This window comes from Eucalyptus grandis, chromosome 6 (assembly GCF_016545825.1).
Source record: "Eucalyptus grandis isolate ANBG69807.140 chromosome 6, ASM1654582v1, whole genome shotgun sequence".
Lineage (NCBI taxonomy): Eukaryota > Viridiplantae > Streptophyta > Magnoliopsida > Myrtales > Myrtaceae > Eucalyptus > Eucalyptus grandis.
This window is the reverse complement of record NC_052617.1, coordinates 55450782-55474853: the sequence shown is the minus strand read 5'-3', so window position 1 is coordinate 55474853 and position 24072 is coordinate 55450782. Positions and strand designations below refer to the sequence as shown.

Sequence of the window (24072 nt, the reverse complement as noted above, 5' to 3'; positions counted from 1 at the left end):
CAAATCAAAACATAATAGTAGTTGCTCATTCTAACCAAATTTTGCCACAAATTGCAAAAAAAATTATGTGAAACCTATATTGTTACACGTAATTCACTGATTGTAAAAACATCTTGGTTATCGGGAACATCTTCAATTTGTCTTGAACATTAATGACAGATAAATAAATAAATAAAAATTAGAACATGCCACCTATTCCATGATCCACCAGGGAACTTAACCAAATTGGTCAGTCTAGTTTCAAGGGCACTGGTCTGGTTCATGATTTTAGAAACAAAGAATTGATCCTTTGGTCCAGTTCTCTATTTTAGGGCGGGACCGAATCATCTAGGAACTTATCACTTCTAGTTGTGATCTCCCATTGCACAGGCTTAGTACTTGCTTGATTTTTCAAGTCTTGGCGGAATAAGCATCCTGTCTCATTTATACTCTCTATCAATGATGCATCCAAAGTTGGTGGGCCATAACTTAGGACGAGACATAGTCGCACATTAGAAAATTGCCAAGGAAACTGGTCGCCTTGACTTGGCCTTTTCCAAAAAATTATATACTACAACGATTTCTAGTCAAATTTGATCAGAAAAATTAAATTGGTAAATTTTCAAAAGGTTTGAGTTTTAATTAGCCCAATTGAAGATTTTATGACTGAATTTGTACAAATATAATAGGTTTAGAATTTTTTCTTGGTAATTTTCTATTTTAAAACCTCTTAAGGTTTCCTTGAGGGCAATGAGTTCTTTAGCGAATTTTAGGGTTGTCATCTCCCACTGCATACACTTCATACTTGCTTGACTTTTCAAGTATAATCAAAGCACCCTGATGAGACATATTCTCATACTTGATAAATTGTCAAAAAAATTGACCGCATTGACTTAGAATTTAACTAAAACGTTATAGGCAAATCTAAGAAAATTCTCAAAATCAATTTCGGACTCTTGAAGTCCTTTTACTTAGCAAATCATATCTAAACAATGCAATTTTCGTTCTCATTCGTCTTCTATATTTGGGTTGTTCGGTGCTATTTTGATTTTCAAATTCAAACTGACTTGAATCAACAATTTCTTGCTGTATCTAATTAATCTTAATTACTTATCATGGATGTACCTTTTTTTTTTTTTTAATTATACATAGCGTAAATCAAAATATTACACTGCACAATAAAGATTTAAATATGATGTTGATATTTGTACAAATATTTAAGGAGTTCATACGTTAGAGATGTGCATGCAATAGTTTATGAGCACCACCCATCGAAACTAATTCTGAGATTGAAAAGAAAAAAATATCTATATCTATTCATGACTTTTATTATTTGCAAGTAGTTTGGAAATTCCTACGAATGATTGCGACGCCACAACGTGAATCACGACAGGCTTGTCAAGGCTTCTTAGTGAAGAGCCATAGAGAGTAAATGTCAGTTGCATCTGATGCTTTGGACAAGGAATGGGACTGAATGCAAGCTAAAAGAGCAAATAAACTATTGCATGCACATCTCTAACGTATGAACTCCTTAAATATTTGTACAAATATCAACATCATATTTAAATCTTTATTGTGCAGTGTAATATTTTGATTTACGCTATGGAGAACCGGTGCTTGCCCTACGCTCACCCTTGCCTAGGGGCAGCTTGGCAAGGCCGACTATCACTTGCAGTCGACAAGGGTGACTCGGCTGAGGCTAGCCCTCGCTAGGCATGGTTGTGGCCAGTGGCTAGCCATGGCCATGGTCAAAAAGAAAACAAAAGCAAAGAATAGGGAGATGGAAAAAGAAAAAGAAAAAGAAAAATATTTTAAAAATTCAAAAATTCAAAAATAAAATAAAATATTATTAAAAATGTCCACATCGGTCTAGCCGCGCCACGTAGGACGGTCGACATTCACATCAGTAATTTCCGGCTAAAATTGGTCGAATGGTTTAAATTAGTATCAATATGAAAATTTTGAGGATTAAATTGATATAATTAAAAGGTTTAGGATTGAATTGGTATCAATGTAATAGATTTAAAAAAAAAAAATTGGTACGTTTCCTGTTGTAAGTCACATTTACACTAAGGTCCAATATGAGACACTGTTTTGCTCCTAGTTTTTTTTTTTTTTTTTTTTTTTTGTCTTTCTCTACTCTACGCCTTCTCTACACCCACCTCAGACTTTTGCCCCGCCTCTTGCAGGCGCGGAGTCGAAACCCACTCCTGAAACTTACTCGTCCCCACCCCATCCCCCCTGAGAAGGTGGGGATTTGAACCCCTCACCTCCTCCTTCCGTGTTGGAAAGGTGGCCACTGGGGCAAATTTTGCTCCTAGTTCAATTAGCCTGTTTTCTTCAAAATGACTTTTGGTAATAATTGATTGCGTTTTTTTTGTTACCACGATGGTTGCAAGATGGTGTTTTCCTCAAAATTATGGAAATGCAACAAAAGATTTACAACACGGATACCAGATGTAAGGAAAAATAAATTCCGTGGAATGATAATTCTCCACAAATACGTATCATCACAGTCCATATTTTTAATTAGAAATTGTAGGCCAGCAACCAAGATAAAAAATAAAATAAATAAAAACAAACCTATGTTCGACGTATCTTGTCTTAAAGTAAAAGTATATAATGAAATCTTATCTTAAAATCTTATTTTTCTTAGCACGACAATGGCAAATGTTTATTTTTTACCTCTTTGAAACTAGTTGATTAATCACTCTAAAAATACGAGTTATGTTTTTCCAGAATGCAACATAAATTTCACACCTAGGAGTATAAACCCCATCACCAATCACCAGCTCAAAGCAGTCTGCTCTTAGCGATTTTTCTTCTTTGGCATTCTTCTATTTTAGAGTTGTGATTAGGGGTAAGCAAAAGGAATCACTTGGACGGAACCAGATCGGCTAGTTTTAGGCAGTTCCCGGGGCACTGGTCTAGTTCTCAATTCTATAAAATTGAAACGGTGAATTTCAGTTCGGTTCCCAGTTCTAGATATGAAACCACCCACCTAGGTTGGACCAAATTTTTAATTTTTTTTATTTCCTTATAATTTGTAAAAAAAAAAAAAAACCATAATCTATCTCACATTTGAAACTTCACTCATGCACGCGGACACACATCAGCCGCATAACTCCCATTTCACTCCTGCATATGAGTAAGATAACAAGAACAAATCAAAACACAATAGCAAGTTGCTCATTCTAACCAAGTTTTGCCATAAATTGGAAAAAAATTATGTGAAACCTACAATGTTACATGTGATTCACTAATTGTAGATACGTCTTGGTTATCAAGAACATCTTCAATTTTTTCTTGAACATTAATGACAAATAAATAAATAAATAATCTGAACATGCCACCGGTCTCATGACCCACTTGAGAACTAAACCAAATTGGTTGATCTAGTTTCAGGGGCATTTATTTGGTTCCTAGTTTTAGAAATGAGGAATCGATCCTTTTGGTCCTGTTCTCGATTTTGGGGTGGGAACTGAACTTTTCGGGAACTAATCACTTCTAGTTATGATCTCCTATTGCATACGCTGAGTACTTCCTTGACTTTTCAAGCCTCGCGGAATAAGCACCCTGTCTCATTTATACTCTCCATCAATGATGCAGCCAAAGTTATAGCTCCAGACGAGACATATTGTCGTACATGAGAAATTGCCAAGGAAACTGACTGCCTTGACTTAGCCTTTTCCCGAAAATTATAAAAACTTTATATTTTCAGTCAAATTTAATCAGCAAAATTAAATTGATAAATTTTCAAAAGGTTTGAGTTTTAATTATTCAAAATTTTATGACTAAATTTGTATAAATATAATAGATTTAGAATTTTTCTTGCTAGTTTTTTACTATAAAGCGTCTTAAGGTTTCCTTGAGGGCAATGACTTCTTTAACGAATTTTAGGGTTGTAATCTCCCACTGCATACGCTTCATCCTTGCTTGACTTTTCAAGTCTTGGCAGGATAATGAAAGCACCCTGATAAGACATATTGTCGTACATGAGAAATTGCCAAGGAAACTGACTGCCTTGACTTAGCCTTTTCCCAAAAATTATAAAAACTTTATATTTTCGGTCAAATTTAATCAGCAAAATTAAATTGATAAATTTTCAAAAGATTTGAGTTTTAATTATTCAAAATTTTATGACTAAATTTGTATAAATATAATAGATTTAGAAATTTTTCTTGCTAGTTTTTTACTATAAAACGTCTTAAGGTTTCCTTGAGGGCAATGACTTCTTTAACGAATTTTAGGGTTGTAATCTCCCACTGCATACGCTTCATCCTTGCTTGACTTTTCAAGTCTTGGCAGGATAATGAAAGCACCCTGATAAGACATATTGTCGTACATGAGAAATTGCCAAGAAAATTGACCGCATTGACTTGGCATTACTTGAAACTTTACAGGCGAGTCTGAGAAAATTCTCAAAATTAATTTCAGACTCCCGAAATCCTTTTACTGAGCGATGATCAGATCTAAACACCGCCGAATTGGATCTAATTCTTCTTTTATATTTGGGTTGTTTGGTGCTGTTTCGATTTTCAAATCCAAATTTGAACTAACCCAATCAACAGTTTCTTATTTTATCTAATTAATCTTTAGAACTTTCCATTGATGTACCTATTCTTTTTAATTGTACATAGGGTAAATCGAAAATTCAGTTTGCACATAAAGATCTAAATATGATGTCAATAGTTGTACAAATATTTGAGGTGTTCATACATTAAAGATGTTAGGGGTGAGCATGTTGGACTGCCCGAACCAAGAACTATCGGACTGGATCGGACCGGTTAGTTTGGTTTGGTTCTCGAATGGATTGGTCATGTTCTTGGTTCCATTGGTGATTGTCTGTCCAGTTCCCGATTTCGGGGAACCAAACTGGACCGGACCGGATTAACACTTTTTTTCAAGAAATATATATATTTTTAATTTCTTAAAAATAACAATAAATCCTAAAAATAATAATAACTCTTTTATTTTCTTTTTAAATTTTTAAAACTTTTTTTTTTTGCTAAGTGATATGTTTTATGGAATCGGACCGGACCGGTTGGTGTGGTCCGGTATCCGGTTCCTAGGTGGAATCGGACTGGATTGAGAACTGATCACCCTTAAGAGATGTGCACGCAATAGTTTATGAGTACCACCCATCGAAACTGATTCATCTCATGGGCATGAGATTGAAAAGAAAAAAATATCTATCTATACACGATTTTTATTATCTGCAAGTCAGTTCGCAAATTCCTACGATCGATTGCGACATCGCAATGTGAATCGCGACGGTCTTGTCAAGACTTCTTTAGAGAGCGAGAGAGAGTGGTGGTCAATTGCATCTGATGCTTTGGACAAGGAATGGGACTGAATGCATCCTTCGTTTAGCTAAGAGAGCGAAGAAAGTTGCTTTTCTTTGGAGAGTCTAAATCAAGAGCAATAGTGATGGAAATTTCTACTTTAATTTTTCCTAGGTTTACTTGGTCAAAATCAGGTATGGCTACTCAGTGAGGAAAAAAAAATCAAAGGATCTATTTAGTTTTATTAACTGCTACAGCAAAGTATGTCTAGGTTAGTAAACAATACGTTAGTAAACAATACAAATTAATATTTAAGTATTCACCTAAAATCTCGTCTCGAGGAGATAACTAAATATAGGAATAACATATCTAATAGTATGATTGGATATGTGGTGTTTGGCAAACACTGTTTGCCTCATTTCTTATACATTGCATAATTATTAATTACTCCTCCCTGAAATAGAAATTTAAAATCTAACCGCCAACTGAGTTCAACAAAAGCGAGAAGGGAAATGCCAATCTACACCCTCAGAAAAGTTAAAAGTGTTATTTTGCTCCTCTCACCCAATATGTATGAAGATTTACACCTTGAAATTTGTTCCGTTCATGCAGTCTAAAATGGTAGATTTGTTCGTCGTTTTCTATTCTATTGGCTAGGCAAGTGAAAGCGGACAGGTATTATTTGATTAGATCATGGTGTGTTTGGGGTAAAGCGAACCAATTTCCCTCGATTTGGGGAGCAAACTGCCACAAATTTGGGTACAAGCGGACAGTTTAACTCCATCGATGAATTGTTCAATTTGGCTTCAGTCCACGAGCTTGGACTTCTTACTCGCAACTACAATATCATTTGGCAAGTTCATTAGCTTTCGTTCTAATTATTCTTCTATATTTGGGTTGGTTGGTGTTGTTTCGATTTTCAAATCCAAATCCGAAATGACCCAAATACACGGTATCTTGCTTTATCTAATTAATCTTTTTTTTTTTCAATTTTTATCTCAACGAAAGGTAAAATACCAATATTTTCTTGCAAATTCTCTCTCTCTAACTTATCCTTTTCCCAAGTATATTCTCAACAAGAGATATAATTGCCGGTCCTCGTCGTGTCACCCACTGTAACATCACCTTCTGTCACCACCGCACTGCCAACGAGTTTCTTTGTTAGCTGGTCCTAAAGAGCGAAAATGATAGAATGTTGAAGAACCAGAATTGACTTTAATGATGTAATCACCGCGAAGAGAATCAATATGGTGGGGCCTATGAATGATGCATATACCATTTAGCTTTCTACAAGCTGCATCATCATATAAAGGTTGTCATCAAGCTATGAAGCTCATCATCTTGTTGCAAAACCTCATCTCATTTCAGGAGGAATATGGGTGAATCCATGTTGCTCCAAAGACTTCCCTTGAGAGTTGTACTGTTGTTGTGCACATTGGCGGCTCTATTTTCAATAGTTACGGCCGATGTAGCTCAAACAACAAAGTCTGCATGCACAAGTAGATGTGGCAACCTCACCTTCTCGTATCCATTCGGGATGAATCACATCAGCAATGACTGCTATTTCAAAGAAGAATCAAATTCTTTTCTCATCTTTTGCGACAACTCGACCGATCCTCCCACTCCTTATATGTCTGAGAAAAGCACTAATCTCAGCATAGTCAATATATCTCTCGAGAATCACGAGATGAGTATAATGACTTGGGTGGCCGAAGATTGTTATACGCCGTCCGGCAGCCGCTCACGGAATAATCATCCTTGGCTCACTCTTTCTAAATTCCCCATGTCTAACGCCAAGAACAAATTTATTGCCGTGGGATGCGACACGTACGCGATTTTTAGAGGTCGACAAGGAAGCAAGTATGCTACAGGATGCTTGTCCTCATGCGACAGCATCTCGGACGTGATTAATGGGTCGTGCTCGGGCATCGGTTGCTGTGAGACTAGCATCCCTCGAGACGCTTACCGATACAACATCACTGTCACTAGCTACAACAATCATAGTGGCATCTGGGGATTCAATCCGTGCGGGTACGCTTTCGTTGCCGAAGACGGCTTCTTTAGCTTCTCTACCGACGATCTATACAAGCCACCCTACGATATGGTCCCTTTAGTTCTTGATTGGTTAATTCCAGATCAAACATGCGATGATGCAAAGAAGAATAGAACGACCTACTTGTGCCAAGAGAACTCCAATTGTACAGATGCTGACAATGGAAATGGGTACCAGTGCCACTGCTTGGAGGGTTTTCGAGGGAACCCCTATCTCCAAAATGGTTGTCAAGGTACCTTTTCTAGTCTTTTCATCAGACCTTCCTCACATTCGAACAAGCGTTCATGTATAGAATCGGGGGCCATTATTTCAATAAGGGTGAGCATGTTAAATGCATCCAATAGCATAAAAATCTTACTGAATGTAATTCTCAGAGTCAGAGTGACTAAATTTTGACATGACGTATGATACATGATCTAAACAATTTTCGTAGTAATCAAGTAAAATATGTACTCTTCCAAATAAGCTGTAGAATGGTATTATATATATTTCATATATGCGAATTTTCATTGTTTGAAATTTAATACAACCTATGAAGCGCTTAGCAATATGCCCTCTCAAAATTGAAAGTATTGCCAAATCATGAAGTTCTATTTAGTTTCTTCCAGCTGAAATGGTGTCGGATGTGCTTCTTATATGTGGCATATATTCCTACAGATATCAACGAATGTGTGACTTCACAACCCTGTAGTGAAATATGTACGAACTTGCGGGGAACGTACAAGTGTTCATGTCCAGTGGGATATGAAGGAGACGGAAGAAATGATGGAAAGGGTTGTACTCTTATCATCCATGAAAAGAGGTTTCGCTCAACTGATGTCATACTCGGTTAGTAAGTTGTACACATGGTTGTGTCTTTTACATCATGAAAACTTGTTTTATCTTATAAATTATTCACATTTCTTAAATGTTGTTCTCATGCCATTGTTCCATCTTCTGCTGTTCGTCATCAAATTTGTCTGATGTAAATCTTTCTTTGTGAATAAAATCGATATTTTATATATTTATAAATGTATGTATTGTCATCTCCTATTCAATTTGATATTTATAAAATCAACCACTTGTTCTTTTGTTGCAGAAAAAGAATTTAAAACTTTTTATCCACTTGATAAATTGAATCATTCCTATTATCATAAGATACTCACAGCATAATTATATATTTAGGTTTAATTCGCTGTTGTCAAGGTTTGTCTAAACGAAAAAGCTTCAAGTTCATGGAGATAAAAAAGAAAATAGGACAAAGAAGTTAATTAACACAAGATTGTTTTGAGTAATGTAAAAGGAAGATAAGCATATTCCTATAACAAAAATATCTCTTTTTCCTTTTCATTTCTTGGGTGTGTGAACCTTATGTAGGGCGATGGACAACTAATTTGTTTGACCCCTCATGTAATGTCTTTTCCTAGGTGTAAGCATAAGCTTCCTGCTGATTCTTTTGGGTGTTTCCTGGTTATATTGGGGGCTTAGACAAAGAAAAATCAGCAGACAGAGAAGGAAGTTCTTCCTAGAAAATGGGGGCCGCCTCATGCTGCAGAGACTTCTTTCTGAGCACGAAGGCTCCGTTGAATCAGTGAGAATATTCACTGATGAAGAGCTCAAGAAGGCCACAGACCACTACCATGAAAGCCGAATCCTAGGCCAGGGAGGCCAAGGAACAGTATATCGAGGAGTCTTACCAAACAACACGGTTGTTGCCATCAAGAAGGCCAAGATTTTGGACCGAAGTCAGGTCGAAGATTTTGTTAATGAGCTGATCATCCTCTCCCAAATCAATCACCGTAACGTGGTTAAGCTAATTGGGTGTTGCTTCGAGACAGAGGTCCCGTTGTTGGTCTACGAATTCGTGACCAATGGCACCCTTTCTGACCACATACACAAGTGCGGCCATGAGTCCACATTATCCTGGAGGGCTCGTCTGCGCATAGCTGGGGAGACCGCAGGTGCGCTCTCGTACTTGCACTATGATGCATCCACTCAGATTTTGCACAGAGACATAAAGAGCACAAACATATTGTTGGACGAAAACTACACCGCGAAGGTCTCCGATTTCGGAGCCTCCAGGCTAGTTCCCCTCAACCGGATGCAGCTGACCACGCTGGTGCAAGGCACGCTGGGGTACTTGGACCCTGAGTACTTCCACTCGAGTCAGTTGACTGAGAAGAGTGATGTCTATAGTTTTGGGGTTGTGTTGGCTGAGCTGCTTACTGGACTGAGGGCCTTGTCCTTCGAGCGGGCCGAGAACGAGAGGAACTTGTCCATGTATTTTGCTTCTGCAATAAAGGGCGAGAGGCTGCTCGAAATCATTGACCTGAGGGTGCTGAACGAGGGGAACCCTGAAGAGATTAAGAAAGTCGCAGTGCTGGCAAACCGATGCCTAAGGGTGAAAGGCGAAGATCGGCCGACCATGAAGGAAGTGGCAACGGAATTGGAGGGACTGATGAGGGTGATGTACAGGCATCCATGGGTGAATCAGAGCTGTGACCTTGAAGAAGCTGAGCATCTGCTTAGTGAGAGATCAAGAAAATGTGACGGCGTCCTCAAAAGCACTGCATCAGGTAATGATTATAGCACAAGTAACCAAGTGCCGTTCGAACTTGAAAGTGGAAGATGAGACTTCATGGCATGTTGGCCCTAGTACTATTATTCGTTTTTTTTTTTTTGTCTGTTTAGTCGCTTGTTCTATGTGCTCAAAGTTCAGATGCTACGTCCAAATAGAGTAATTGGCCTTTATATTTGTGTAATATAACATTCGGACGATATTTGAATAATGGAAATGCTAAAGACATTCTCGAGCTTTAATCTCATTCAGCGAAGCTAGGAATTGGCCTAAGATCTACTCTAGCACCATAGCCTAAGAAAATCAGGCTACTTGTGCAAAAGCGACACTTCTTCAGGTTGGCATACAATCGTTGATCCTGTAGCATTCGGAGAATTTGTCGCAGATATTCCTAAGGCTCCACTTGCATCTTGCTATGCTATAGATCACGATGTCATCGAAGTACACGACGACAAACTAGCCAATGAAAGCTTTAAAAACATGATTCATAAGATGCATAAAACCACTGGGAGCATTGGAATTTTTAAAGGGCATCAACATGCATTCATGAAGACTGTTCTTTGTTTTGAAAGCAGTCATCCTTTCATCTCCCAAGTTCATCCAGATTTGATAATAGCTACTTCTAAGATCGATCTTGGAAAACATAGAGGCTCCATGAAGTTGATCAAGCAAATATCAAGGTCAGGATAAGGAATGTTATATTGTGTCTCAAGTTTGAGCCCGTTAGATTAATACGCATAAGTTTGGCCGACTAAACAAAGTTCAGGAGAGACTTTGTGATGTCTTTGAATTATTTTGTTCCGGCATTAATCTCATCTCTTCATGCATATGTGTGGAATGAAGAAGCCAAAGAAAACTGCATGGGGGTTTTAAATTCTTCAAGCATGCAAGCAAAGTCAGAGAAGATAGATTGTCTTCTGCCGAAAAGGAAGGGATCAACAATTTTCTACATTAAATAAAGGACCCACCACCTGCTGTAAGTGCATGAAGAAGACGCCATTAAATGCATGCACATGGCCATGCACGTAGAAAACTTGGTCAGCACTTGTAGGCGCCGAATTCCCTCTTTCACGGTTTCTCTTTTGTGGGTTTCTCTTGTTTTTTATTGATAAAGAAAGAGGGATGGCAGAATAAAGAAAGAGAGAAGGCAGAAGCTATTCTACGTGTGTCAGTGCATGATGGTCATACGCTTGCTTCTCTCCATGAACAAGAAATTCGAACACGGCCGCCCACCTCAGCTCACGGTTATCTTCAAGGATCATAGGCGCACGTTTGTTGACTCTCTTCCGCCTCATTAAATGCTTGCCCATGCACATGCACGATCCGCATGCATGCCTTCAAATATGGTGGGCGTTCGGTGCCGATTGTGGGCTTGTCTTGTGGGCGCCTGCGCTGCATTTAATGAGGCCATTTATTTTCATTTGTTTTGTCTTGTTTTCTGCCCTTCTCCCTATAGAAGGAGAAGACGTCTGAAGATGCTAAGACAGAAAAAAAAAAAAAAAAAAAGAGCTCGAGAGAGAGCGAGAGAAAAGAGCTCGAGAGAGTGTGAGAGACGAGAGCTCAGAAAGGTTTGTGCGGAGTCGAGTCCAGTGAGTGAGTTGAGTTGTTAAACACCGTGGGTATTGGGTGTATAGCAGGGCTGGGAAATACTTGAGTGCATATGTGATTGTAATTCTGTAATTCTCCGATTTATAGTGGATTGATTTGCTGGCTCTCCCCGTGGACGTAGGTTCAGACATTCGGACCGAACCACGTTAAATTTCCGGTGTCCTTTTATTTTTCTTGTTCCTCGTTTTATTTCGATCGATTTCTATAGCTCTCGACATAATTGCAAAATATACGATCCGCTTCTGCTGCGACGCCGATTTACAACAAGGAAAATACTTAATGGATTTCTTTTTCACCATTCTATTATAGATACACATTCGCCAAGAACCATTTTTTTTTTTTTTTTTGGAACTGGAAGCGCCGGGACAGCGAAAGGACTAAGCTTTTTTTCTTTATCAAACCCTTGGCCAAAAGATCATAAACTCGCCTTTGAAGTTCTTCATGCTCCTCATAGCTTAATCGATCGAATAGAAGCACTGGGCACAAAATCGATATTATTTCAAATCTCTCTCATAAGAGCAAGGTTGGAATCTCCTCTTTTGCTTCATTTTCTGCCGCTATAACAAGAGCATAAGCCCCACAAGTATCCTCCAATGCTTAGGAAAAGTGAGACTTGGAAAGAAGATTGCTTCCTTTCCCATGAATAGGCTTGGAAACTCTCTCCATCTTGCAATGGCCCAATGTAATCTTGACGCAGTCTTTGACAAAGGAACATGATGTGGATGATCCTCTGCCTTGATATCACACGTAATCTCATCTTTATATCTTTTGCCAATGGAGAATGAAATCAAGCACCGGTTATCTACTTTTAACTCACTCCCTTTCTTGAGCCAAGAATGCTTGTAAGGATGTGGATGATCATCTGTCTTGAGATGCAAATTGTCTCCCATGGTGATCGACACATCGTTCACAGAACATCCACTATCAATGATGACGTCGCCTACTTTACCACGAGAAGTACATTGCTTGTATGGAGTATGTTGTTGCAAAGCCAATCATCATCATCAAGTTGATCAGCATGCAAGCTCCTTTGAATGACAAGAGCTTCACCTTGATCTCCGTAAATGATTTCTTCTAGATGCTCCTCTGTTCAACGGCTTCCTTCGATGCAGACAAAGGTTTTAAAGTCGAACTCCCAAGATTGAAGGATCCATCTTTGATTGATGGCAATCTCTCTTTTCTCCTAGAGTTGCTTTTCCACCTTCATCGATAATTTGAAGACCTGATTAAAAGTCCAATAAGTTTTTGCTCCTCTACCTCTACCACATGACATCATAGCAGGACATGCTCAAATTTGGTGGTGCATTCTTTCACAGACAACTCCTCTTGCTTCAAATTGCAGGGAAGAAATGGAAAGCATATTGTTGAGGAAAATTACCAAAAAAGTCCTTAATCTATTACAATTGTGTTAATTCAATTCTAAACTTATTTTTTTGACCAATTGAGTCCTAAATCTTTTACAATTATTCACAATCTGTCCATTCGGCCAAAAATGGCCGGCGGCGTGACATGGCAGCCGGCCGACGTCAGCGACATTTTTAATAATATTTTATTTTTGAAATATTTTATTAATCTTTTTAATCTTTTTTTTTCCTTTTTTTTTCTTCTCCCTCTCCCTCCTTCCTTCTCTCTCCTCCCTCCTCCCTCCTTCTTCCCTTGGCTCTAGCAACCGGGGCTAGAGGGAGGGTTGGCCGGTCGTCGGACTAAGGTAGTCGGGCGAGCTTGCCCGCCAATGGCCGGGCAAGCGGCGGCCAGGCTAGCTCGCCTCACCGGGTCCGGCGAGGTCACACCCAGCAACAACCGGCCAAGCCCCGCTGGATCCGGCATGGGGGGCTCAAATCTGGCTTGACCATTCATCATCCATGGCTAATGCCGTGCTAGTCCATGGCCGTTGAAGAAGAAGGAGCTCAGTAGTTCAGGGCTCCCCCTCGCCGAATCTGGCGAGGGCTTGCCTCGCTTGGTGACCGCGAGGTGAGCCCTCGCCGGATCCGACGGGGGAGCCCCGCTGTCACTAGGTGTGACCTTGCCGGACTCGGCGACGGCGAGGCCCCCCTTGCCGGATCTGGCGAGGGCTTGCCCCACCGGTGGCTAGGCAAGCTTGCCCTTGCCCGGTGACGGTGAGGCGAGCTAATCCGAACGCCTTAGTCCGGTGACTAGCCAGCCCTCCTCTCCGGCCGGTTCCGAAGCCCCAGTCGATCGTCGAAGCCAAGGGAAGAAGGAGGGAGGAGGAGAGGAGGAAGAAGGAGGGAGAGGGAGAAGAAAAAAAAAGAGGAAAAAAAAGATAAAAAAAAAAATTAATAAAATATTTCAAAAAATAAAATATTATTAAAAAAATGCCATTGGCGCCGGCCGGCTACCATGTCAAAGCTAGCTGGCCATTTTTGGCCGAATGGATTAATCGGGAATAATGATAAAGGTTTAGGATTCAATTGGTCAAAAATAAGTTTATGACTAAATTGGCATAGTTATAATATGTTTATGACTTATTTGGTAAATTTCCCTATATTGCTGATAAGTTTCTGGGAGGGATAATTGTCCAAAAAATCCCGAATCTATAATATGTCAACCAATTCAACTCTAAACTTTTTAATGGTATCAATTTAATCATAAATCTTTTGATAACTTACCAATTTAATTTTAAATCTTTTGTCAACTAATTTAGTCATTCTGGCTAATTTTGGCCATAAATTGCTGACGCGGATGTTGACTAGCCGGTGGCTAGCCTATGTAGTATGGCTAATGCTAGTGTGAATACTTTTTGCATTTTTTTTAAAGAATTTTTTCCATTTTTTTTCCTTTTGTTTCTTTATCATTTTCTTTTCCTCTGACCAAGGCCATGTGAGGGTCAAGCCCTTGTTCAATCCCCTTGCCCAGGTTGCAAGGGTCGAGCCCTCTTCAAATATGGCAAGGGCTGAGCCCTCTTCAAATCTGGTGAGGGCCACGATACCCTCGTTGGCTCTTGCCTGTTGTTAGTCATCAGCCATGGCCGAGTACTGACCACAAGTCAAAGGGAAAGAAAAGGAAAAAAAATTAAAAAAAACTACAAAATATGTCTAGATTAGTGCCACCCACACCATGTAACAAGGCTAGTGGTCGGTCAGCGTTCACGTTAGTAATTTTTTATTAAAATTGATTGGAAGGAATAAATTGTTGAGTTGTTAAAATGTTTATACATAAATTGAAGCATACTTCGATACACTACTTTCCTTCACGAGTTCTTTGACACTCTAGATTTCCCAACCAAATTGAAGCATGCTTTTTAAAGCTTGATGGCCATAAGCTTCACCTTTCAATTGTCAGCCATATTCTCATAATCAGAAAGTTGCTCGGTTGCGTCGAGCCAATCAACAAAGCCTTCCGATGCCTAGTGCCTTCGAAGTTTGAAATGTCTACTTTAACATCAAAATCATAGGAATCACGATTCCAACACTAGTGATGCAAAGGAGCTACACTTCACAAGCTGTGTAAAAAGTGAACATCGTGGAAGGGGTAAATCTCCTCTTCGTCTTCTTCCTCTTCATGGTCACGATGGGGATTGCCAGGCATTAACAATCGAGATTGCTCATATTGTTTTTGGAGATGTTGCACTTGTCTTCTCAAATCGACTATTTCGACATCATGGTGGTCATGTGTACGGGCTACGGCTGCACTGACATTTAGTTCAAGACAATAACGACTAGCCATATTTAGGTTCTGTTACCTACCGATACAATTTTACTATTTCCAAAGGAAATGCTCCAGGTAATCTCAATTTTCTTGTCAATAGATTTAGATTATCAATGTGATTCGACCTGCACATGTAAGCATCGTGTGTCCATTTGTTGGTGTTGATTCATTTGTTGCCGCCAGATTTCTATTGAAAATTTGACAAGGGGACTTGTATTATTAGTTGGCAAATGGCTCATTTGAAGAGTTTGTAGATACTTATGATGGAGAGTGTCGAAGCCCTAATTAATAGGTTATCGAATTGGGATGCACATCATCTATCAATGCATCATTCATTTACATCGGTGGCTGGGATTTTCAATTAGTCTCCAAAAGAAATCTAAGGATTTGAAGAGAGAAACTGCCAAGATAATTATACCTTATTGTAAGTATACTGATGAAATTTGTTAAGTAGTTGGCATTTTTCATCGATTGTTGCGGTCCGACGACTGAGAGTTAAGGTGCAATATTGAGTTTTGGAATTGTTCGAACATAGAGTTAAACAAGAAGTCTCTTTCTTCTTGAAAGAGAGAGGTTAGGTCTTCCCCTTTCGTTATCAATTTTCAATTTTTGCATAAATCAACACCTCAAGAGACACCTCAAAAGACAAATTTGCCATGCACAAAAGTAACATTCCCAGTGTACGAAAGTATCAAAAATCGACGGGGAAAGGAGAAGACCAAGATCTTTTCTTTCCTTCCTTTCACCCGGAGGGAGAGACATTTCCCTAGAACTCCAGAGTCCTAAGATTTCTTTCAGGGATTATTTGGAAAGTAAGAGCAGCTCTTCCATGACAATTGTGCACCTGTCTCTGGCCCACAATGGCTTGTTTTTCTTGATGAGTAGCGACGAAAGGTTCAAGCTATATATGTCAAATAAATCACGCATTTGAAAAATTTAAACGGGCACTGCCCCCGCACCCCACAAAGACTTCGTAGCACGCGGGTCTATCGTGAAATCGTCTCATGCAAGCCTCCAGGACCAGCTGATGTTAACTCCACAACTTGGACTAACAATGACTACAGTTGATTGACCAGAAAAAGAAAAAGGAAAAATAAAATTCTTGGCGATGATAATTCTCTGCTTGCGATGACTCTACTGACCCTCCAATGCCTTAAATGGATAATAAAGGTAGTGACTTGCGAAACCTCGACATCTCTCTCGAGGATCACGAGATGCAAATAGCCATGTGGATCGGCGAAGACTGCTATAACTCTTCAGGGTATGATGCTACTTCAAGCACCACTCCCACGCAAAGAACAAGTTCATAGCTGTCGGTTGCGATACGTATTTGACCTTCTTAGACCGCCAGGGCAATTTCGCCTTTGGATGTATGTCGAAATACGATGACATTTCTGAAGTGACTAATGGCTCGTGCTCGGGTATCGGTTGCTGCGAGACGAGCATACCTAGGAACTCGTTTGACTACAACTTCAGTTCTGATGATCTTTGGCGACTTGAACTTGAGAAGGCTCCCTTGGTTCTCGACTGGGCAGTCGGGGACAAAAATTGCGAGGTCGCTAAGAGCAGTGCGAACTACATGTGCACCGAGAATACCCATAGTACCGGTGCTGAAAATGGAGTGGGGTACAAGTGCACTTGTTTAGAAGGTTTCCACGGCCATCCGTATCTCACGAGTGGTTGTCAAGGTATTTTCAAATTGACGTTCTTTACTTTGTCCTTACTACTGATATACCCCGAGAAAGATTAAACTTAACTTATTGTTATCCTTTCCTTTCGTCTTAAGTTCATCGCTTTGGATACATGTGTGTTTTTTTTAGATATTGACGAGTGTGCTGATCCAAATAAGAACCAGTGCAGCAGAATTTGCTATAACTTTGATGGGAGTTATCATTGTTCATGCCCGAAGAGTTATCATGGTGATGGCAGGAAGGGTGGGCAAGGATGCACTGCTAATGCTAATCCATCACATTTGGGGGCAGATACTTGTTGGTATGTTTTTTTCATTTACTTGGGTGTCCGTCTCAAACAGCGCTATATAAATCAGCTGATTTTGACAATGAACTAATCTCTCTGTCACAATAAAGAGAACTCAAAACTCAACAGAAATTTTTTAAATAAATAATAAAAAAAGAAAGTACTTGAAGAAGGAAACTAAACATAGAGAAAGAGAGCTGGCTAGAAATAGAGAAAAAGAAAATGAGGGGAGAGAATGGTGACACAGATGACCTTATACCGCGGTGGTTCTTGTTGCCACCTGGGGAGTGCGACACTGCGGTGTTCACATGACCTCAAATCTAGAGAGAGAGAGAGAGAGAGAGAGAGAGAGAGAGAGAGTCCCTCGACGCCCTCGACGATGTTCCCTGAGAGTCGCAACCGCCATGGGGTGGTCTCGTAAGACGCAAATTGCGCAACCCCAAGATCTCCATAACTAGAACAAGAACATGCATAATTGAGTAGAAGGATTAACGCAACTATTTTGAGGTCTCTGTAAGACGCAAATTGCGCAACCCCAAGATCTCCATAACTAGAACAAGAACATGCATAATTGAGTAGAAGGATTAACGCACCTATTTTGAGATCCATTGTTCTTGAAGCGGAAGCGGAAACACAATATTCCACGTGCAAGTCTTTCTCCTCTATTGCCCTCCGTATCATTGGCTCAATGAGGCGGCCCCCCTCACGTGTAGCATTAGGTAAACGCCCCTTAGGTGAGGATACAGGTGAGAATTAGGGTTAGAGGAGAGACTTGAGCACTATTTATAGAGTTTCCAGCCAGTCCCTCTCATTACGGGCCAAGCTCAACTCGGCCCACACTAGCTAGCCCATACTAGGCTAATTAAGAAACCTTCTATCTCACCTTAGACCAAAACCTCGTAAAACGTTAAACGGTAAATTACAATATCAATTAATGTAGTCCATAATTAGAAAAACTCTTACATTCTCCCACTTGGACTATATTAATTGAAATCATACTGTATGTGCGCACATTGGTCCAGAGATAATTCTTAATAGTCAATCCTATCCCATAAAGTCTTAAACACCGAATCATGGCGGTAACTGCATGTATACACACAGAGCTTTCCATGGTCACGAATGTTCTCAACTTTATTGATATGGATTCAATATGGTAGTGTGGCAAATGGATAACATCTCTCATAGAGAGACCCCATTTGTTAGTCACCATTCTCTTAACTTTAGGCGTCACAAAAACTTGTGCCACTAGAGAATGCTTTATGGTTCCAATGAATCCACATATGTCTTGTCCTTATGGTTAACCTTTCTTTATGTATCATAAGACATATGCACAAGGCTAATAACCGGATGCTTGGATGCCCCTAGCCTTCACTAAAGGTTTATACAATACCTTTGAGATTTTCAACAATATATCAATATATATATATATATATATATATTCAACATAATAATAATCCATTCAAAAATATTTTATTGAATGCAAAAGTTGACATATATATATCAAAGTGTTACTAAATTGTAACAAAACAGATGTAAATTTTATTCAAGGAAAAATAAAACACAGCTCCCACTAAATAACAACATCCCAAGATGCTCTCAGGCCCATACTAATGACATGTCGATCAAAAACACACCGGCGTAAGCCTTTAATTAATAGATCTGCAATCATATCATCTGTAGGAATATAATCTACTGCAACGTCACCATTCTGTACTGATTCCTTTATAGTCAAAAACTTGACCTCCATGTGTTTAAACCCCTTGAGACTTCTATTGTTATTAATAAACAACACTGCAGAATTAATGTCACAATATAGTTGTATGGGTCTATCCACAAAATCAAAAACTGATAACTCCCTAATGAGGTTTCGGAGCCAAATAGCTTGAGTAGCTGTTGAAAAACATGCTACAAACTCCGCTTGCATGGTAGAAGAATATATGAATTTCTGTTTTTCGCTCTTCCATGATACTGCACCTCCTGCCAACATAAATATGTATCCTGTCGTTGACTTCTTATCATCTTGACAACCAGCAAAATCTGCATCTGAATAGCCTGCTAGTTGCAAGTCTGGAACATGTCTATACATTAGCATATAATCCTTTGTTCTCTTTAAGTACCTTAAAACCTTCTTGGCAGCAACCCAGTGATCGTGTTCTGGATTTAACTGATATTTGCCTAGAAGCCCTGTTGCAAAAGCAATATCTAACCTAGTGCAAACTTGAGCATACATGATGCTTCCAAGCACACTAGCATAAGGTACATCCTTCATTTGAGCTTTCTCAAAATCTAAATTAGGGCATTGTGAAAGACTCAATTTATCACTCTTAACAACATGAGCAATTAGTGGTTTGCAATCCTGCATATTGAATCTTTCTAAAACGCGATCAATATACGCCCTCTGAGATAAACCCAATGAACGGCGTGAGCGATCCCTATGGATCTCAATGACAAAACAAAAGACGCCTCACCAAGGTCTTTCATATCAATTTTTTTTTATAACATCCGATTTGTCTCATGTAGTAAACCAATGTCACTACTAGCAAGCAAGATATCATCTACATAAAGTATGAGAAAAATATATTTCCTCCCACTGACCTTGGTGTATATACACTGATCTACTTTGTTCTCAATAAATCCGAATGAAGTAACAACACTATGAAACTTAAAATACCACTGTCTAGAAGCTTGCTTAAGGCCATAAATAGACTTTTTCAATCTACAAACAAGCTTACCTGAGTCATCTGCTACAAAACTTTCAGCCTGCACCATATAAACCTCCTCATCAAGGTCTCCATTTAGAAAAGCAGTTTTAACATCCATCTGGTGTAACTCCATATCGTAATAAGCTACCAATGCCAAGATCACTCTAAAGGAATCTTTAGAAGAAACTTGAGAAAATGTTGCTTCATAATCTATTCCTTCTCTTTGAGTGAAACCCTTAGCTACCAGTCTGGCTTTAAAATTTTCAATCTTTCCTTTGAAATCCCTTTTAGTCTTGAATACCCATTTGCAACCAATAGGTTTACAACCTTCAGGCAATTCAACAAGCTCCCAAACACCATCGTGTTTCATTGATTGCATCTCATCTTTCATCGCATCTAGCCACAAATCTAATTGAGGACATGAGATGGCATCCGTATAAGTTACTGGATCAACAACACAACCAATATCATAATCATATTCTCCTAGGTAGACAACATAGTCTGGTGGTATAGCTGAACGTCTTTCCCTAGTTGATCTTCTAAGTGGAGCTACTTCAATTTCATTTTGAATCTGAGAAGCTTGAGGAATCTCATCAGGAATTGTCTCAACAATAGGATTTTGGGCCACAACAGGCTCGGTTTGTAGCGCAAGAGGCTCCATAATTGTCTGCATAGGATGAGACAGGGATCCAGTAATCCCCACCATACTATCATCTTCGATAGCTTGTGAGCAGCTACCCTTTTCAACTACATCAAATTCCAGAAATTTTGCAGTCTGAGATTCCACAATTCTTATACCTCCATTAGGGTTATAAAACCGATACCCCTTTGAATGATCTGGGTAAGACACGAAGTAACACCGAGTAGTTTTGGAATTCAGCTTACTCAATGTTGGATTATATAACTTCACTTCCGTTGGACATCCCCAAACTTTAAGATGATTCAAGCTAGGTTTACGTCCAGTCCACAACTCAAAAGGAGTCAATGGAACTGCTTTAGTAGGAACACGATTTAGAATATAAAGAGTTGTTTTCAAAGCTTCTCCCCATAGAAAATTAGGTAAATTAGTCCTACTAATCATACTTCTCATCATGTCCATAAGAGTACGATTTCGCCTTTCAGCTACACCATTTTGTTCAGGACTTTCGGGCATAGTAAACTGACCTATTATCCCAGAATCCTCTAAGTATTTAGCAAACCGCCCTTTAAGTTGTCCAGCATCACCATGCCTACCAAAATACTCACCACCATGATCAGATCTGACAATCTTTATAACTTTTCCCAACTGTTTCTCCACTTCAGTCCGAAAAATCTTGAATTTATCAAGAGACTCGGACTTTTCTTTAATCAAGTATAAGTATCCATATCGGGAATAGTCGTCAATAAATGTGATGAAATAAAAATTTCTGCACAAAGTAGCCGTGTATGGTCCACTAATATCAGTGTGAATAACCTCCAACAAGTCTAAACTTCGTACAACATATTTCTTCTTTATCTTAGTCATCTTACCTCTACAACAGTCTACGCAAGTCTCTTGATCATCTTTAAGAGTAGGCAAGATATCAGTCTTTATAAGCCTTTCTACTCTATCTTTAGAGATGTGACCAAGACGTTTATGCCACAATGCATAAGAATGTTCCTTAGGTAGAGGCCTTTTGGAAACAACATTTTTAGCCGAATAAGCAACGTATATGTCGTTGGGAGATAAGTTCAATCGACATAATCCATCGGATAAATTGCAACACCCAATCTTATTTGAATCATAAAACATGGAAATAGTATTACTCTTTATTTCAAAAGAGTATCCACACATGTCCAAACAAGACACAGAAACTAAATTCCGCCTAAAAGAAGGTATGTAAAAAGTGTTTCTTAATATCATCCGAAAACCATAATCTAAAATCAAAATAACATCTCCCACGAACTCAACATCAACTCCAATGCTATTTCCAACAGTGAGCTTTGATTAATCCTGATTTGGCATCCTTCAGTTTATGAACCCCTGAATGGCAAATGCAACATGATTAGTTGCACCACTATCTAGCCACCGGGAATTGGTCGGAACTTCAGATAGATTGGATTCATAAACAAATGCCAAAGAATCATTACCTTTAGGCCCTCTCTTATTTCTCTTAGACAACCAAGCCTTAAACTTGATGCAACGTTTCTTCATGTGTCCTCTCTCCCTACAAAAGTAGCAAAGAACACCATCCTTCTTGGTGAATGCTTTCTTAGGACCCAGAGTGTTAGAAGGACCTGCACCTTCAGAATTTCCTTTGTTGTTGGAAGGACCAACAACTTCTTAATTGCCTTTGTGGGTATAGTTCTTCAACTTCTTACCATTGTCACTAGCAGAACTAGAAGCATAAAGAGCAATATGTCCTTTATCTTTCTTCAATTTCTCTTCCTCTGCCATCAACCTTGCAATAAGGTCATTAACAGACCAGGTTTCATCTTGGGAACTATAATTGGTCTTGATAATCCCAAAATTAGGAGGAAGAGTATTTATAGCTTGATGGACAATGTAAGTAATAGGAATTTCAACATTGAGAGCTTGAAGCTTTGTTTGTAAATCAACCATCCTCAGAACATAATCTCTAACTCCACCAGAACCATCATACGTCATAGTAAAAAGTGTTTGCATGTGTGTTCCTATCTCAGCATTAGGTGAGACACGGTTTCTAGCCATCAAAGCTTCCATCATCTGCCTAGCATTGCAGTCTGCAGGAAAACCACTTTTCAAGTGTTCCTGAATGGAACGCTTCATGGATAGCAAGCAAATTCTATTGCTCTTTTCCCATGCAGCAAAATTTGCTTTTTGAGCCTTTGTACTCTCGGTAGTCAAAACTGCCGGCCGATCAGTAGTAAGAGCCATATGAACATCTGCCATCTCCATAGCAAATAGAAAAATCCTCTCTCCATCTCTTAAAATTCGAACCAGCAAGAACCTCAATGGTGATTGTTGACACCTAAATTTTGGCGACCCGTTTAGTCGTTTATCGCATAAAAATCAGGGATTAATTTTAACCCCTAAAAAAAAATATATAATTGCATAACATATGGACGTTAGGAGCATTATCATAATAAGGAGTCCACGCAAAGTTGCATTGCATGGAACTCGCGCGAAATTCGGAGATGGACATTCAATATTGCGGACAAGGAGCCCACTCACGTATGAACTTTAAAAAATTGGCGTGGGCATCAAAAAATCCAAAGGGGTGACCAATGTTTCTGCTGAGGAAGATAACGAAGAAAAATGAAATTTTGGAGATACTAAATGTATATTCTCTTCACACATATCTATAACAGTATATCCGGTTTGTCTTGAATAGATTTGAAGCAAAGAGGGCAATTGAATAATTCGGCAAAGTGCAAGAGGTGTGGGAATCGTGAAATAATATAATAACAAATTATGCTTCAAGATGAATTCGTACCGATAGAATGTGAAGGAGAAGCAAGGCGACGACAAAATATCGCTCACTCGATTGGTATTTCCAATTCGGAAACGCAAGGGAAAATATTGAGGGAAAAACAGGATACGCATGCAAGAGGTAATTGAGGAAATGTGAATTTCAACGATTCTTTTTCTTATACAAATTTCCTCTTTTGCAATACAAGGTAGGCAGTATAAAAGGGAAGGCCACAGAATGGAACAAGGAGGGATTTTTTCGGGTGATAATACATTCAAAGCACGGCACATTGAGAGAGAGGAAAAGGGAGGAGAAGTCGATCGTCTTTCTTCCCAGAGGACCGCGACTGGCTTCATCCATCTCCACAGCCCGACGTTGTGTTCTTGTTGCGAGCTTCACACCGACACTGCTGAGTCTTGCTGCCGGTCCACTACTTGTGCCGCTGCCACGAGCCCGAATAGCTGCTGCTCGTGATCCATCTCCCTCGCTGGGGACGATCGAGATTGTTCCCCCACCGCACTGCTGCTCTAATCATCATCCCGAGCCTTGTCCGTGACGAGTTATTACTTGGTGATCCTTGCTAAGCTTCCATCCACGCCAGCCTCGAGGCGTCCTTACTACTCGTGCTGATTCGAGAAGACCCGTATTGTGACGACTGAGTTGCCCGTGACCTCGCACCAGAAAAATTGTAGCTGCTCCATTCTCCGTCGACGACGTTGCTAACGTCGTCACACCGAAAGCCTCTTGGTGCTTTTCGCATTAAATTTTTGTGCCTCTGCAGGTTAAGAGGAGAACTTCAAACGGTGGTCAAAAAGCTCTAGTGGGGGTTATATTA

General features: G+C 39.5%; 1 protein-coding gene across 1 annotated transcript; it reads left to right on the top strand.

Moving 5' to 3' along the window:
• Positions 1-6619: 6619 nt before the first annotated feature.
• LOC104452347 (putative wall-associated receptor kinase-like 16) lies at positions 6620-9958 on the top strand. Its single transcript, XM_039316196.1, has 3 exons — positions 6620-7549; positions 7975-8145; positions 8724-9958. The coding sequence occupies exons 1-3, from the start codon at positions 6640-6642 to the stop codon at positions 9926-9928; spliced, it is 2286 nt and encodes a 761-aa protein (XP_039172130.1). The 5' UTR covers positions 6620-6639; the 3' UTR covers positions 9929-9958.
• The last annotated feature ends 14114 nt before the right edge of the window (positions 9959-24072 follow it).

Bases quoted from the DNA above. Each gene is read 5' to 3' on its own strand.
- LOC104452347 (XM_039316196.1), top strand. From the start codon at position 6,640: ATGGGTGAATCCATGTTGCTCCAAAGACTTCCCTTGAGAGTTGTACTG. The intron at 7,550-7,974 runs GTACCTTTTCTA...ATATTCCTACAG, and splicing joins TCTCCAAAATGGTTGTCAAG to ATATCAACGAATGTGTGACT. The intron at 8,146-8,723 runs GTTAGTAAGTTG...GTCTTTTCCTAG, and splicing joins CTCAACTGATGTCATACTCG to GTGTAAGCATAAGCTTCCTG.